Here is a 17,158-nt window from a genome sequence, read left to right as displayed (position 1 = left end):
TGTGTATATTTTATATAAATAATACATACCCTTACTTTTCTCTTTGTTGTGCTCTAAGCCTGATTCATGTGCTCGATGAAATAAAGATCAGAGTGAGACGTCTCTCCTGCTTCCCTCTCAGACACACCTGAAGTCTCATCTCACCTGGCCAGGTAAGATACAGCCGCGGTGTTGTCCAGGAAACCGGCAAGTTTCCTTTTGCTCCAGAAAACGACCAGATTCTTTTTTTACCTTCATCAACCCGGTCACATTTTAAGGATCTCCAGCTGCTAGGATAAATTAAAGTGTTTTAAGCGGCGAGGAGGCGCGAAGAGACAACAGAACTGTCCTAGAGTAAAAAAACAACTAAAAGCAGCTTTCACTGTTTGAACTGTCATCTCAGAGACTAAGACAAACTCTGTTCATGCAGACTGTAAATGAAGCCTCCACATAGGCTGGGGCACACGTGTGAAGGGATTCATCGCCTGTTTCGTGGTGGGGGGAGGTGCACAATTCTGGTAATCATATTTTTCTATAAAATATAATATAATAATAATAATAATAATGATAATATGTTGCTGTTGTTTTCAGCTCCACGCAGTAAGGAAGAGCGCACGGGCAGAGTTAATGTGGCCTTACTGGTTCTTCTTGCCCTCAGGAATGTTGTAGATGTAGATGTTCATTCATGTGGCAGCCCTGCCTTTAAGTGCCAAAAACCAAACGTGTTTTCATGTCTGTGTGTGTTTCAGGGAGTGTGCATGCTGTTCATCCCCAAGATTGGACTCACTCTTTTCATTGTGTTTTACACTTTCGGAAACATTTGCACTCTGTGCAGGTCAGTCTACAACTATGACAACTAATAAGGTGGAATCTGAGTGTATCCATATTTGCAGCATATACTGTGCATATTTAAGAACACTGTGAAAAGATGGTATTTGTGATTTTAAAGACATAGCAGCCAGCCAATATTACTACTAGTCCCACAGCAAGAAAGCCCAGTCTGTTGTTTCACCAAGCTCAACGACGAAATCATCCCAGATTTACTTCTTCCTCTGTCCACTTTCCTTTTTTCTTCTTAGCTTCCTCCATCAGCGTCCTCTTTGTCCATAGAGCTGATGCTTGTCCACTTTGCCCAGCGCCGGTTCTAGCACGACACCAGCCGTGTCCCCTCAGCCTGAAAGCTTCCTCAATGCTCAATGTGACACGTGCTCTTAAATATAAACTTTTAAAAATGTTTCTATTTGTTCTGATCTCGTCGAACAGCACCATGTTCTGTTGGGCCCACGAAGCAGCTGAAAAGGGATTGTGACAACACGAGCGCTGGCCACAACAATCATGATAGTGATTCACAAACCAATTGCCATCTTTACATCATATACAGCCTCGTGTATCTTTTTAGACTGAGATAAAATGTCATTAACCTGGACAGAAAACTGAGAACTTTGTGTACTGTCTCATCCGTCACTCTAGACGTGCCTTGTGTTGACTCTCTGCGCAGCCTTCTGGGTGAGTGATCCAAGACAGAAAAATACAAGTTATGATCACCAACTAAAAACACGATAACAGCTGATCACTCCGTATTTTTCTGTCTTACAGTGGAAGAACTTTGGACTTGCTTTGTTATTTTGCATCCTGCAAATCTTGTCTTCACCTGGTGAGTCACAGTTTCTCTACTTTTTAATTTAGTCTAAAATTTGATAATTTATGACATAAATTTTTTTTTTTTTTTATAGGTACAGTCTGTCATACATCCCTTTGTGAGGTTTGTCCTTCATTTATTCAAATCAGCTGCAGAATTTTCAGAAACTTTCATTCGTACCCGATCTGATCCATGTCAATTACTTTCCAGGGATGCATACTAAGTTGGTGGCGGTCTGCATCAGGTGAGGGCCTGTCTGTCTTTGTGTGGAAGTTTCCAGCTGGATGAAGTCTTTTTATTTTTATTTTTAGAAAGTCACTGAAGCTGCTTCCTCGTGCTTTAGAGAGTCTGTGACTCTTCCTGCTGCACAACACATGTTTTATCTCCTTTGTCTTCTGTTTGCTTCATTATTTAGCTGGTTGAGTTCAATGAACTCATGGCGATGGTTGGGGCATGGTTTGTGATATATGTAAATATTTCTAAATTAAAGTGTCGATGATTTTGTAAACGGACACATGACCGTGTCTTATTTTGGGTGTTTGTCAGCGTCAACATGAAAACTTCAGATGGCTTAAAAGTGATGAGGTGGGCTGAAATAGTGTCGTGAACTTAATAATGTAAAATGCAACTGTCCTGCTGCATTAATGTTAAATTCAGTGCCTGAAACTTTTTTTTAATCCAGAGGATGATCCAGAAGATCCAACATGTTTGCAAGAAATTTATTTATGTATTATCCTGATTATATCTGTTTGTTTTACATATAGCTCCCAGAGAAAGTTTTTAAGAGAGATAAGTCTTAGTTGTACACACTTGGAGTTGAATAGTGTCTAACGCTGTGCACAAAGGTTGGTTTATAGAGGTTATATTTAGAAGCACATTCAAGAGTTTGGATCACTTCATCTGATATAGCAGGCAGAGTTAGAGCGAGCTTATGACTGAGTTTTTAGTTATTTGTCAGATTTTAGCCAGATTTATGTTTGTGTGTGACCTCCACTTTAAACAAAGAAAATTAAATTAAATTAATGAAGGTGTGAAGTTTTACAATGTGTGTAGTTTGCCTTTCTTTTCATGATTGCAACTATCGTTTTCTCTGTGTAACAACATCAATAAAAAGTGGTGAGTGTATTTTTGCATTATTATTTACTCATTTTATCCAGCTTATTCAGTGCATGAACAAAGGAACATTCACAACATTAATAGAATGGTGGATGAATCAGTGCATGCTTGGTTGATTGTGTATTTAACATATGAAAGAGAAAAATTACAGCTACAGATGACCTCTGCTCTGCAGTGACCCTGCCGTCCACCAGGGGGCGGTCTGAACATGTGAGGCGAGGGTGAAACCAAATACTATTATTTTATTTATTTAGTTATTTTTACTTTTTTCTACACCGTAATATAATCGTTATTAGTATTATTTGTTTTAATTATTATATTAAAATAAAAAAATAATAAAAACGGCACAGGAAATGACGTAGAGAAAACAGAACAACATGAGTGTTTATGGTTACTTCCGCTCCCTGTGTTTTGTCTCGCAGGCGACTTCTTATTATTTTATTTTACTTTTTTCTATCATCGTAAATATACGTTATTAGATGATTTATTTTTGTATTTATTATTAATAATAATTTAAAAAACGGCACAGGAAGTGACGTAGCAGAAAACAGAACGACGAGTGTTAGTACTTCGGCTCCCTGTGTTTTGTCTCGCGCGGCTGGCTTCTTCTTCCTCCAGAAATCGTTAGAAAAGTCCCGCTGCGGTGATTTGTACTAAAAACACAAACATTAACTCATACCATTAAAACATATGTAACTTTAAACGTCGTGTTAGTGAGAGTAACGTGGTGTAAGCCCGAAAGCTGCCTGAAAGACAAGAAACTGGGCATAAATAGCAATATAGCGGAAACAATGCTGCCCCACCACCACACACACAAACACACTGCATAAGTTTACCATAACAAGAAGTCCGTCAGAGTTCATGTGTGACCGTGATAGTGGCTGTACCGGTCTGAGATGAGACCAGCTGCGAAGCTCCAGAGTCAGCATGACAACCCTGCGGAGGACACTCCTGGTTCCCGCTCCTGAAGCGACCACTGCGGGAGCAGCACCGGCCCCTGCAGCCTCCTGCACACGCCTCAGCCCCCCTGCTGCTGCTCTGCTGCTGCTGCGGGAGAGCCGGGTCTCTCTGTCAGATCACGGAGGTTTGCAGCCTCGGCATGCAGGCTGAAGGACACTGATGGGTTACACCGATGAGGAGGAGGAGGAGGATGGAGATTTCATTGATGCTGAGCTCTTTCCACAGCAGTTCCTGCAAAGTGAGAAGGTCAGCACGCGTGTTCATCGTTCACCTGTGTGAAGTGGGGGAGCAGGAAGCAGCACCTGACCACATGTAACAGGACTCAGTATGAGGTGTGGGACATGCAGGGAGATGTGCAAAACATTGAACTAAAAAAAAAGCACAAACAGTTTATTAAATGTTGAAACGAGAAGTTTTATTGTCTTGGGAAATGATGTGCACATTTCTGACTTGAGGGCAGCAACAAAAGTCTGGAAAAGTTGTGAAATGCTGAAAGAAAATGAATAAGATCGACTGTCAACAGGTTAGTGACATGACTGAGTGTAAACAAGAACATCCAGAGAGTCTTTGTGAAAAAACATGGGGAGTTAACACTCTGTGCCGAAAAATAGTGCAACAATTTAGAACAATGTGTGGATTTCCTTCTACAGTTTCATAATATTATTTAAAGATTCAGAGAATCAGAAGAAATCCCTGTTGTAAGGACAAGGCTGAGAACTTCAGCCTTTAGTCAATGCAGGGCTGAAGAACACGTCCAAGAACTAACTGGAGCTTATCCCAGCTGACTTCAAGTATGGCAGGAGGTGAGGGTAATCCTGGACAAGTCGCCAGTTCATCACAGGGCATATAGAGACCAATCTGTCTTTGGACTGTGGGAGGAAGCTGGGGTACCGAGTGAGAACCCACGCGACACGGGGAGAACATCTAAACTCCAGAGGTTCGAACAAGGAACTCCGCTCTGAGGCGACACACCAGTTTAAAAGCCGTATCTGTGATGTATAGTCACAAGGCATGATGGGCAACTTGCACATTGTGAAAGCCCATTAATAGTAACAATATCCATATCAACATATGATACCAAGAAGATGATGCTTCTTCAACAAGACGTCAGATGTCAAACCACATTCAGCATTTTGCTGCTCTCTCCTCCTCTCTCTTTCTTACAGCCTCTGATGTGGCCGAGGCCGTGGGGCTTGTGAACACTTTGGACAACTGGAGAGTGGTGGACAAGATCATCATGTCCACCAAGACCCAGAGAAGAAAAGGATATTTGGAAAGGCAACTTCCAGTCTCTTACAGGTATTACCGTTACCTGTGTGAATAGTACATATTAAGACATATAAAATAATATAATTAATAGAGTTGAATTAAATAATCAAACAACAGAAAAATCAAGTATTTTCTTTTATTCCTTACACTGCTGTGAGGATTTGATCAGCTAAAACACGTCTGATTGATTATTTCTGACATTTTATATCAGTTTTTTGAATAAGTTAATCAATAAAATACTCTGTTAGTAAAAATACATCACATATTTTAACCAAGCAAGTGACTGTGAAGTGAAGCTAATGCAGAAGTGCCAAAAACTGCAGTTCCTCAAACGTCCACTTGAGGCTGGCTACAGAATGAGTCAGTCTCCATAAGTCTCCATGTTCAAATGTCCAACTTCACAGCAGAAATAAACATGTTTACAGCCTGGTACAAAAAACTGTTTTGGTCTCTATAGCTAATTTCCTCGTTCATGACAACTGTACTGAGGGAGAAGTTATATAGAACTCACCTGTTCAAATTATATTAAGGCTTAAAGTTATAAAGAATTAACAGTGTGGCCACTTTGATTGACAGGTAGGCGCTGTTACAGGTAACTTATTTGAGCAACCAGGTGTCATTCAGCCCGCCTTAGGTCCACCGATGATAAACGTCTTTATTAACCAGGAGCCAAGAAATTTTGAGGACAATAAGCTTCAACACTCTTAGACATGAGCCACATTTCTAAGAACAGAGTGAGTGGTCTACTTGAACACATTATCTTTGTTGACGCCTGCTGTGATATTGTACTGTGCTCCAATAAGTCTGCAGGGGAAATGTATCAGCCATGTGAAACTATTTAAACCTCCTTATGGAGAAATGGGAAATAAAATGTAGTGATACATTTGTATCATGTATTATAGCAGCTTAAAGGTACAATATGTAAGAAGAACTTCTAAAGTAACAATACTCTTACTTGAGTAACATTACTTTTTTGGCTACTCTAAGACTTCTGGGTAGAAAAAAGGAACATAAATGTATTTGTGTTCCTTTGACTGTTATTTTTGTAAAGATTTAATTTATTTTGTGGTAGTTAAAATTTAATGTACATGAATTTGCTGATTGATATGATATGATTGATGATTTATACAAATACCGACCTTCTCTTTGTTCAAGTCCAAGTATGACTTTCAGTCAAGAGAGGCGCAGAATCACGTTTGGGTGCTTCACTTAGGTGAGAGGTACAGTTACATATATGTACATGTTGTGGGAGGCTTCCTTATTCCTACATGATATATTATATATGATATATTGGCCTATCACAGACAGATATCTGTCATTTATATAGGTCTGGCCTCCACACAAACATTAAGGATCATTAACAAAGAGACTTAGTTACTTTTTACTTAATACACCTGTTATTTTATTTTGATTATATTATTGTTTATGCTTGGGCCAAAAAAAGAACTGATGATATTATTTTGTAATTTAGTTAATCAGGAGAGCCTGTAGCCTTTGATTCTGTTAGTTCAAAAGGGAAATACTGACACGGGTGTTTAAAGATGTAGTTTATATGTAATTTCAAAGAGACTTTTTGTTTATTATTTATTTATTTGCAGATATTATTTGACTACTGTATTAGACAGCAGGCATACAGATGTAGCAACTCAAAAGCAATGAGTATGAATTGGAAAGATGTGTGAGCCTCCTTTCATATCTGATCAAATAAATGATAAAATAGCTACACCTTAACGTTGATATGTTTATTGTCGTGTCACTTGTCACTTTTTGCCATTAAATTAAATGATGTGGCTTATTACCCTGTCACCTTGTCACTTCCATTCAATTTTGGTGCTGATTATTTTTAACAGGGATGGTGTTTTACAGAACTTTTGGTGTTCAGTGTTGTTATTTGGTATTTAATTTAGATGCTCTGGGGTCATTCTATGTCAACTCAACCAGAGTTTGGCAGCTTTAGATTTTAACTTTAGATTTTGATAGTACATCATCTTAAAGAACTAAAGTCAGATCCCTGGTGCTGTGCTGTTTGTGGTTATGTGGTTTTTAGCTGCTAAGGAGAGGTGCAATTGAATGCGAGAGGTTGATAAATCACTCAATAGACCTCTGAACAATTTGTCCTCCTCACTTCTAAAATGATGGCTGTAGTGTTGTTGTCAAAAAGCAACTATATCAACTTAGCGTGTTTTTCTTAAGAACTGATGACGCATATTCATTTTATCATTTAATACAGTGAATATCTTATTGGACCTTTACTAAGTTCTACTCCAACTACAGTACATGAGAAGAAAGTGTTAGTGTTATAAACATTCAGGTACCACTGACAAATATTTCTGTGCCTACAGTTCCTTCAGACACACAGAATAAATAATGCAAAGAAGAAAACATGCATAAACAACAACAACAACAACAACAGTGACCATTATATAATCTGTAATAATGTCAAATAGCAAAAATCAACATTTAAACAACTTTAATAAACTCCAATGTTTTTGGCAGTTGTGTTAAGACTCACACTCAAGCTCCTAACGTGAAACAACAACAAAAAAAGGCACGTAAAACACTTAAAAGACATGATGATGGTGATTGCTTCGACCACGAGGTGGCGCTAGTGAACACCAAAATGTCTGAGTCAAATGAAAATCATGCAATCTATAAAAAAAATGTTCATGTTCACTTATACTGTGTGTGTAAATGAATAAGGAAACAAAAGATATGACAGAGTGTGTAAAAAGAATTAGGCCATAGTAAAATAAATAGCAATTAACAACAAGAGTAAGGCTAAAGGGGGTTTACAGCTGATTAAGGGTAGAGAGGTAGAGATATATTTCTAAAGTAAAGCATCAAGAAACCATGTCCTTATTCCTTTTTGCATCTGCATGGCTGCATGAAGTGCAAACAACATATCCCTGATTTAAATGTGATATACACGAGTCACAACAGTCCTCTTCATAAGATCTCGTCTTCTGACTCTGGGTCTCTCTCTCTGGGCTTCAGAAGTCCCATTTCCATCGGAGGAGTCCTCCTGAGTCTGGAGCGAACGACACTACAGAGAAAGTGGAAAAAAACAAACACATCTCACATAACACAAACTGTTGCGAGAGAGTGTCATCACAAGACTTCTGCATAACTTCCAGGACGAGTAAACAGGCATCAGTTTACAGGATGTCTGGTGTGGAGCGGGTTCTTACCAGCTGACAGTGCAGTAGAGCACGCCCACGATGAGCATGGCGACGGCGAAGTGCCAGGAGTAACACATGGTGATGAACATCATGTTGTTATGATCCTTTAGGTCCCACTCAATGCCACTTGGAGGGTACAGCACAAAACCAATCTTTGGCCAAAGAGAAAGTAACGTCAGTAGTTATTGAGCGCTACGAAACGTGCTGATACATGCACGCATTGAGATTTACCTCCCAGAACCAGGTTCCCTGCAGGAGAGTGAAGGTGCAGCGCAGCAGCTCCAGAAGGATGTTACCTCGGTGGAAGACCTCCAGGAAGGCAACAAGAGCACCTCCAAAGACGGCGTAGAGAAGGAGCTGATGTACGTGGACGTCCAGCATACTCCTGCCATGGAGGTGGTAGAGGAAAAGAAATCCTGCCAAGCAGAGACACAGTTATCGATGGAAAAATAGACACAAATGACATTTTGACAGAATATTTGGTTTTCATCCAGTAATAACTACAATAAAAATCTGTTTATGTAGAATATACAGTATGTCCACAGTCTAAATCAGTCGTTCCCAACCAGGGTACTGCTGCAAGGGGTACGTGGAAATATTGTGGTTCAGTCGTAGTAGTTATCAAGTAAAAGTATGGGTGAAATAGTTATATAGTAAATATTCAAATAATGAGTTACAGTTCAAATAGTTAAACCAATGGGTGAAACAATTAGCAAATATGGATGAAATTGATTAATTTAAAAAGTAATTGATAAATAGTTTAAAATGAGTTTTAAGTCATGGATAAACAGTTGGACAACATTTAGTTTCTGGCACTCGTGGCAACAAATGCAAACTTTACCAAACCAACCCAAACAATAACAGTTTATTTATAGGAAAATATATTGTAATAATAATGTTGTAAAATATTGCATGCACTCTAAAAAAGCGACATCCAGTTTCTGATCAACTCAAATGAACACATTTGGAGCCTGATGGATGGAGTGATGAAGTTCTTCTTGAGTTCATCTGATAGAGCCAGAAAGAAAAAGTTGGGAACCTAAATAAAAAAATAAATAATGTCACAACAAATCAGTCATTTTTCTTACCTTCATTAAAAAATGCAATAGCCAGCATTAACCTATCCAGTGCCAGTGGAGCAGCCTCGGTGGTGTGGATGATCAGAGACACAGTCCCAGCCAGGCCGAAGAACAGATACATGGTGGCATGCTGCCAGTTCATGAGATCTTCCCAGTGTTTCTCTGTAAAGTCATACAGCTGGAGCTTCGGCCCGTTCGCCAGAAACTGCTCTGCCAGCATCCCTGTGGAGCACAGCAGAGGAAAACACTCAGATTTCCTTAATTAAAGGAGTAAATACTGTAAAACCTCAGTTGTGTCACTGCACTGAAGACCTACGTACCAAAAAAAGAGAAGAAGAGTACGACAGAGCTTTCGATGATCTCCAGGCGGCGCTGCGAGGCTCTGCTGGCCAGCCGGGTGGATCCTATGTTCTTGTTCCTGCGGGTGGCGTGCCATAATGAGTACTTCCCCGCCCACCAGATCCCGGCTACCAGGAAGAAGCTTCCAGGGAGCGCATGGCCCTTAAAGCTTCCCATGACTCACGACGCCTGAATCATAAATGGAAATAATAAAAGGAAACCATGATTAGCTTCATCACAATGATCTGAGAACCCAAATACTTCTGATCTTCTCAGCGTGAATCAGGATTTGATTCTCAATTCTGCCTCTAACGAGTAAAATATCTCGATTTCCTTTAAATGGAGGTAGTAAATGTATCACTGTAACACTAGGAAGATAATTTGACATGTAGGACCAGTCCAAAAGTTTGGACACCTTCTCAATGTTTTTTCTTGTAAATTAACACTGAAAACATCAAAACTATGAAGGAACACGGTCCAACTCATCCCAAACCATCTCAGTTGGGTTTGGGTTGGGTGATTGTGGAGGCCCGGTCATCAGATGCAGCACTCCATCACTCTCCCTTCTTAGTGAAATAGTCCTTACATAGCCTGGAGGTTTGTTTGGGGTGATTGTCATGCATTGTCATAATTTGATCATGAATGTCTGATTCACATTTTTGTGTCCTCTAATCTGAGGTGATGTTAACTGTGGATTTCTGAGGCTGGTAACTCTTGGTCTTCCTTTCCTGGAGCCAGTTTCTTGATAACATTTGACGTTTTTTGTGATGATGAAGTTCTTGATCATTTCCGAACTGACTGACTTTCAATTCTTAATAACGATGGACCATCATTTCTCTTTACTTAGTTGTGTAGTTATTGCCTTAACATGGATTACTACAGTAGTTGAATAGAGCTTTTTTACTGTATGCCAACACTACCTCTAAACAACACAACTGATGATCTCAGACACATTAAGAAGAAATTAAGAAAGAGCGTCTGTTGATTGAAAAACTTTCCAGGTGCAAAACCGTCATCTAAGAAAAGGTGGTTACCTTGAAGAATCTAAAATATAAACATATTCTGGTATTCTGTGAAGTGTTCTTTCATAGTTTTGATGCCTAAATAAAGAAAAAACATTACATGAGAAGGTGTGACCAAACTTCTGATTGGTACTCCACATTGTAGACAGAGTGTTCTTCCAGTAGCGTGGGCGTTTACAGTATTTTTAGCATGGCTGGAAGAAAAATGAAGGAAAAGTGGTGGAGTGTCTGCAATTTACTCCAACAGCATAATCAGACATAATTAGTGTGCGTGCTGCCCTTCAGCAGACCTTGGTACAAGTGTGTCTAGAGTCTGTTAGAGTCACAAGGCACAAACCTTTAAACGTGTCACCTGTCTGCTTCTCTGCTTTATTACAGAGGAGCTGTGTTTATGATCGGGTTTGACAAACACTCATGCTATGAATTGAAATAGATTGCATGTCCTTGGTAATGATTAGCCATCATTTCCTCGACAATTAAAACTGCGTTTGATTGATGTGTGCTGGTCTGTGGGTGCAGACCAGGCTGCCACCACCTGCTGGTAACCGTGAGATCAAAACGTTTGTCCAGCAAAAGAAATATGATCAAAAAGCAAACACTCTTTTATCCATTGTGTTTCTTTTTAAATATGAAATTTAACAGAATAAAGCTTTATAAATCTGTTCGACAAACACGGCAGTGACATCAATAGTGAGCACAGAATAGGAATAAGGTGCATGGGCTGTACTGTCTTTTGTGATGGAGATCTGCCCGGCAACAAAGAGGACCTTTTGAAGGAGGACACGGCACACAAACACCGACTGTTTGAGATGTTATACTGAGCTCATCTGCGTCCGACGGCCCTTTGCCAGCGCAACCTCTTCAGACTGAGGAAAACACTTCAGTCGCCATGGCAATCACTCCCTCGTGTCACGCAGGAAGACTCTTCAGATTTTGGCCGATTTAGTCACAATATCAACAACAACATCTGTGCAGCTGTTTCTAGATTCAAACGTTCCCACAACAATAAATCTGTAAGTTAATAAATCTGTGAAATCTTTCTTGAGGTATACACCACTATTTGTACAATCCAATATGATACAATACAACTGCTCTGCCATGAATTCAACTGTTAAGGAGCTTATAATGTTTCAAACTTTTTGCTTTTGTTTTGTACCTTATGACATTTTCCACACAGAGCAGATCTAGACTGCATTCTTTATGATATCATTTACAGAGACTCAACAGTTCCCACCATGAGCAAGCACTTGGCAACAGTGGCAAGGAAAAACTTCCTTTAAACCAGCAGAACCCGGCTCATTGGACCGGTAGTTGAACTACACTGTTGCCCATAAAGTTGGAATAATTTTGTTTTCAGACACATTCTTCTTTTTATTCCTATTTATACACATCAGGTTAACTGTGGTTTAATTTTCACTGTGATATGCGTCTATCTATCAAGAATAAATTACAATGTCACAATCATTTCATGAAAAGAGGTAAAATGATTTTATTCTAACTTTATGGGCAACAGTGTATTTGTTTACTACCGAGGTTGTAGTTTGCAGTAGTGTTAAACTGGACTACATTATATTGAACAAAGTTTCTCTCATGTATGTAAATATTAGAAACACCTCTCAATATAATGTAGTCCAGTAACTGTAAAACTATTTTACAAGTGTACCTAATAAAGTGGCCGGTGGTCGTGTAGGTGTAGGTCTAGTTTAGTAACCAGCGGGCAAAAAAGGAGACACAAATGTCGAGACTATAGAAATAAAGACTCTGTCAGAGCAGACAGATGTGACAGATAGTGTAAAGTTTATGAATAGAGTTGGTGTAACATATAAAACAGATAAAAGTAGCTAATTAACGTCTTACCATGAAAGAATTAAAGTTTACCATTAAGAGATTTGTGGTTTACTGCAGCCCAACATAACAGCTTCTCACTTAGGACTTCTTTTTTTTAAAGTATAACGACAGTCAGTTCCTTTTGAAGTACGATAAAGCAGCTGTACAGACGCACTATGAAGCCTTTTCTCATATAATAAACAAGTATGTTTGTTCCTGGAGATTAAAAGTTCTTCATTATCATAGTAAAAAAGGGATTGGTACATTTGTATATTTTTACATTCATTTGTATATTTTTACAGTGACATACAGTGTCCTTCGTGTCTTTCTTACTGTTTTTTTCTCTTTCAGAGCCTGTGAAGTTTATAAAAAGAGATTGTATCACGTATTAAACAGATACAAGTAGTTCATTAAATGACTCACCATGAAGAGACTTGTGGTTCACTGAGCCTAAATGTGAACTGCAGCCCAGCATGAGAGACTGTGACTAAAGGATGTTTTCTTTTCTAGCTCCTTGGATCTTTTAAAGACGATACGTTTCTTTGGAAGTACAATAAAGCAGCTGTATAAATGCACCATGTGTACAATATACTAGAATCCATTTTACAGTAGAAATAAAGCTAAGTATGTTTGTGCCTGCAGATTAAAAGTTGTTCATTATCATAGTGTGGGATTGATACTTTTATGAAAGCAAATTTTAATATTATACTAAGTATTTAACATTTTAAATGTTTGATTTAAAAAAAAAACAGTGTCGAATAATGAGACTGAAAGCCATACATCCATCATCTGAGCAGACAGGACCTGTTAAGTATATAAATAGAGATGGTGTAACATATTAAACAGATATAAGTAGTATATAAGTAGATATAAGTATTTAAATGACTTACTACCATCTGAGATGATTGGGTGATGCGCTGAGTCTGAATGTGAACTGCAGCCCAACATAACAGCTGCTTACTTTTCTTTTCCAGCTCTTAGGATTTTCTTTTTTTTTTAGTACAAAGACTTGAAGTTTGTTTGGTAGTCACTTTAAACTTCCTCATGCCTTGTATGTTGCCTTGTTTTTGTCACATGTAACTGCAGCTGTAACGCAGGAATTTGCCTGAGATTAACTCTATTTAGTAGAATAACTGTTACGACTATTTTTGAATTTGTTGGTGAGGGGGAAAAAGAAAAGGGGAGGTCTTTCCCAAATATGTTTATTCCTGGAGGTGATAAGTTCATCATCATAGCGTGGGATTGGTATTTTTACTTCTAAATACTCCTCCACCACCGATTATACTTAGTATTTAACATTTGTTTGTTTGATTTAACATTGAATTATGAAACCACCTCATACATTGAGTGCCATGTGAGATCATTTGATGCAAAGATTTGTGTTTCACTGAGTCTACATGTGAACTAACATGAGATCTCCTTGGTATAAAGACTTGAAGTTTCTTTGGAAGTATAAAAGCAGTATAAAGATGTTGTATCCTATAATTCCTTTACAGTAGAAAGAAAAGAGGAGGGGGGTCTTACCCAAGTATGTTTATTGTTCCTGGAGATAAAAAGTTGTTCAGCCCCTCTTAAAAAATCCTCATTTCCTCCTCACACATGTTTTTTCCCCTACACAGAAATCCTCTATGTTCCGAAGTAAACATCAGCTGTCTCCTCTCCTCCGCGTCCTGCAGCCGATCCACAAACTGTTTTTCCACTGATTTTTTCCAACAGTTTTAGGCTTTTATCTCTCAATGCCTATTGGACGACTGAAGGAAGCGTGCGTCATCAGGCCGTGCTCTCATTGGCTGGAGCTCACGTCGGTCTCAGGTGTCCACGTGTGCACTTTCACTCCTCTTTTCACTCCTCGGCGTGGACCCTCCCTTCACGGAGGAAACCGCTAGTTTCCATCCAGACAGACAAGACCTCCGGCACGTAGCCTGCTGCAGGAAGACTTCCTTATCTTCAGACTGAGTGTTTAATTCACTCCACACTGAGTGACAGTGATTCAGTGTACAAGTGTTACCATGCCAGTTTACAAGGCAAAGTTCAGAGAAAACAAATTACTTAAAGGTCCAGTGTGTGAGATTTGCAGGGATGGAATATAATATTCATTAGTATGTTTTCATTGCTGTATAACAACCTGAATATATAAATCGTTGTGTTTTTGTTCATATTTACAGTGAGAGCGGGTCCTCTTCCACGGAGTCCACCATATTGAACCGCCATTTTTGTACAGTAGCCCAGAACGAACAAACCAAACACTGATCTTAATATGTCCTTTTTGCTTTTAATGTGAGTTTTTCCTACATGCATGGGAGGAGAGGGTGAGGCGTAAGAGAATATTAATTTGCAGCTTCACCACTAGGTGCCACTAAATCCTATACACTGGACTAGAGATGCAAGGTACCCTGCGGTGCATAACGGTTCCTACTATACTAGAAAATACGGTACCGTAGATTACTATACTACCAGCCCCAGTTTCTCTCTCCTCTCAGCTTCTCACTGCATGCTACTCCCTTGTAAACAAACCAACATGGCAACTACTGCAACCGAACTACACAGCTGCTGAATGATTGGCTGTTTGCCTGTTACTGGTGACGTCCAGGGATATGATAGGCTGTTTCCGCACGCTGGGTCCGCCCGTCTGTTAGCTGATTGGCTGTTCGTGTGTTTCTGCCGGCAAGAACGAACTCCATGAAGACAGCTCCGCTTTGATAGAAATTCGCTCCAAAACAAACCCAACTCTAGCCCAGACTCGTGCACGGCTTACAGTCACAAACACGAGACAACACACTCACCATGGCAGGAGCACCGGGCCTGAGCGGCGAGTCTGCCGCGGCGTCGTCGTCAGTGGCTCCACTTATTTTACTCAAAAAAACCAAACTCATTGTTTCAAACTTGTTTCAGTCTAATTCTTACTTCACAAGTATTATGTTTATCATGCACCAAACAACATTATAAGTAATTAATAAGTATTTATAACTTGTACAAATACATTGCAGTTCATAAAAATAATTATGATAAAAAAAGGCAGCAGTATCGCGATAATACCTGAAACCATGATACTTTGTCTGGTATAGAATCATGGTTACTCATTTTGGAATCGTGACAACTCTACACTGGACCTTTATTAAAATACTTATTTAAACCATAGACATAGACACATTACATATATAATAAACACTATATTTAACTTATAATGTAGTTGTATTTATTTGCCATGGTTAAAGTAGGATAAATTAGATAGCTCTTGCAATTTAGCGCCCCCAGTTTCATGTCATAAATATGGACAGCTAATATTACTGACTAGTCCAACAACAAGAAGCCCAGCTTGGAGTCTGTCTTTCAGCCTTTAATCTAAGCTTCCACCAACAACAGATTTAAACTTGTGCAATGGGTTATTTTCTCCTTTTGTCTTCTTAGCTTCTTCTGACAACAGAAGATCGTCCACCTCTGTCATTATGTCCATGCAGGTTACATTGCCCGTTTGTTTAGCTCCTGTTTTGGCACAACACCAGCTCTGTTCCCTGTTAGCATTCCCCGACACCTCGGGCCTGTAAACCTCCACTTTCCGGCGGTCCAAAACACCCGTGGTACAAACACTAACACTCCCCCAGTCCGGACAGCCCTGCTAACAAAGTGAGCTTACAGCAGCTACAGGTGGCAGCAGTTTACTTCACTGTACATGAGAAAACTGTGGAAATCACAAGGAGTTTAGGCATCTGAAAATATGATCCAGTTCCACCAAATTAGTGAAATAGTTGGCGGTGTGTGACTTAGTGCTAAAGAGTGTCACATACTTCTTGTGGGTGATCGTACCCAGAGCACAGAGTCACACAGGACAAACTCAGAACATGTAGTAACGGTTAAACCGGGTCTGGACAGACACAATAGTTACATTTAGATCTTTGAAACACAGGTGTAACTAATAACGCCGGTAATGACTGCATTCCCATTATGTGTGTCAGCGTCTGGCGCACCGAAATGGAATGGAGGCATCATTATTAGTTACGCCTGTCTGCCTTGAGAAAGAGCTACAGTACTATGCTGTTGCCATTGTTATCATGGGATTTGAATACCTTTGAATACTGCAGTGTTATAATCTGAACAAAGGAAGTATAATGAGATGAGAAAACTACTGCAAATGATATATTAGGACACAGAAAAGTGTGTGTTTGCAGAAGGAAAACCACATTAAGCAAGGGAGTGTTAGTCAAGACCAGTTTATTCAGGGAAACAGTGAACATATATAGCAGCTGATGACTTGTTATGTCTTGTTATGTTAGTCTTTGAAGACTTGGCAGTGTGAAGCTAACCTGTCATTTCTTATCAGCCTTGTGTATTTGAGCTGCTGTAACAAGTGAATTTCCCAAGCATAGAGGTGATTACAGTATACATCCAGGGTTTTTTAATGTTCCATTGACTTAATACTTTAATACAACAAGCTACTGTACTGTCTCTAACCACTGTCTTTGTCTGAGTGGGTTAATTTCAAGACATTTCACTCTTTCCCAAAATGGCTTTAATTTTGGGCAACTTTGGATTTCCATTTCCTCCAGCATGTTTGCTGCCTTAGAAGTTGTTTGCCTTTTGATGATGCGTCCTTCCTGGCTGTTCCTTAGTCTAGGTTTATACACAAAGGTGACAGAGATTTTGCAGTCAGGGCTCTAACACTGTGGATTGACCTGTGTGAGGAGATCAGGGCTGCAAACTATGTGTCAACTTTTAAAAATGCACTTTTATATAAGGGACATTTTTATGTCC

General features: G+C 39.4%; 2 protein-coding genes across 2 annotated transcripts in view; one reads left to right on the top strand and one right to left on the bottom strand.

Annotated features, from left to right (window-relative positions):
- LOC104929494 (vesicle transport protein SFT2B) overlaps positions 1-1,740 on the top strand; it is a 1,919-nt gene extending 179 nt beyond the window's left edge. Inside the window, 10 exon segments of the mRNA XM_027290234.1 lie at positions 434-478; positions 481-497; positions 729-814; positions 1,243-1,251; positions 1,253-1,288; positions 1,290-1,320; positions 1,450-1,485; positions 1,576-1,621; positions 1,624-1,633; positions 1,713-1,740. Of these exon segments, the coding sequence (XP_027146035.1) occupies positions 434-478; positions 481-497; positions 729-814; positions 1,243-1,251; positions 1,253-1,288; positions 1,290-1,320; positions 1,450-1,485; positions 1,576-1,621; positions 1,624-1,633; positions 1,713-1,740 (344 nt within the window).
- Positions 1,741-7,171: 5,431 nt separating this feature from the next.
- Positions 7,172-14,129, bottom strand: tmem45a (transmembrane protein 45a). Its single transcript, XM_010744021.3, has 6 exons — positions 13,934-14,129; positions 9,542-9,749; positions 9,231-9,443; positions 8,374-8,558; positions 8,152-8,294; positions 7,172-8,006 (listed from the first exon to the last, which is right to left on the bottom strand). The coding sequence occupies exons 2-6, from the start codon at positions 9,735-9,737 to the stop codon at positions 7,910-7,912; spliced, it is 834 nt and encodes a 277-aa protein (XP_010742323.2). The 5' UTR covers positions 9,738-9,749; positions 13,934-14,129; the 3' UTR covers positions 7,172-7,909.
- Between the last annotated feature and the right edge of the window lie 3,029 nt (positions 14,130-17,158).

Source organism: Larimichthys crocea, chromosome XVII (assembly GCF_000972845.2).
Source record: "Larimichthys crocea isolate SSNF chromosome XVII, L_crocea_2.0, whole genome shotgun sequence".
NCBI classification, from domain to species: Eukaryota; Metazoa; Chordata; class Actinopteri; family Sciaenidae; genus Larimichthys; species Larimichthys crocea.
This window is presented reverse-complemented; position numbering and strand designations above follow the sequence as displayed.

What these genes read in the sequence shown, in the direction of transcription:
- tmem45a (XM_010744021.3), bottom strand. Translation starts at nt 9,737, where the DNA reads ATGGGAAGCTTTAAGGGCCATGCGCTCCCTGGAAGCTTCTTCCTGGTA. An exon ending in TATTGCATTTTTTAATGAAG is followed by an intron (nt 8,559 to 9,230) that starts GTAAGAAAAATG and finishes TCTGCTTGGCAG; the next exon opens with GATTTCTTTTCCTCTACCAC. An exon ending in CTCTACTGCACTGTCAGCTG is followed by an intron (nt 8,007 to 8,151) that starts GTAAGAACCCGC and finishes CTTTCTCTGTAG; the next exon opens with TGTCGTTCGCTCCAGACTCA.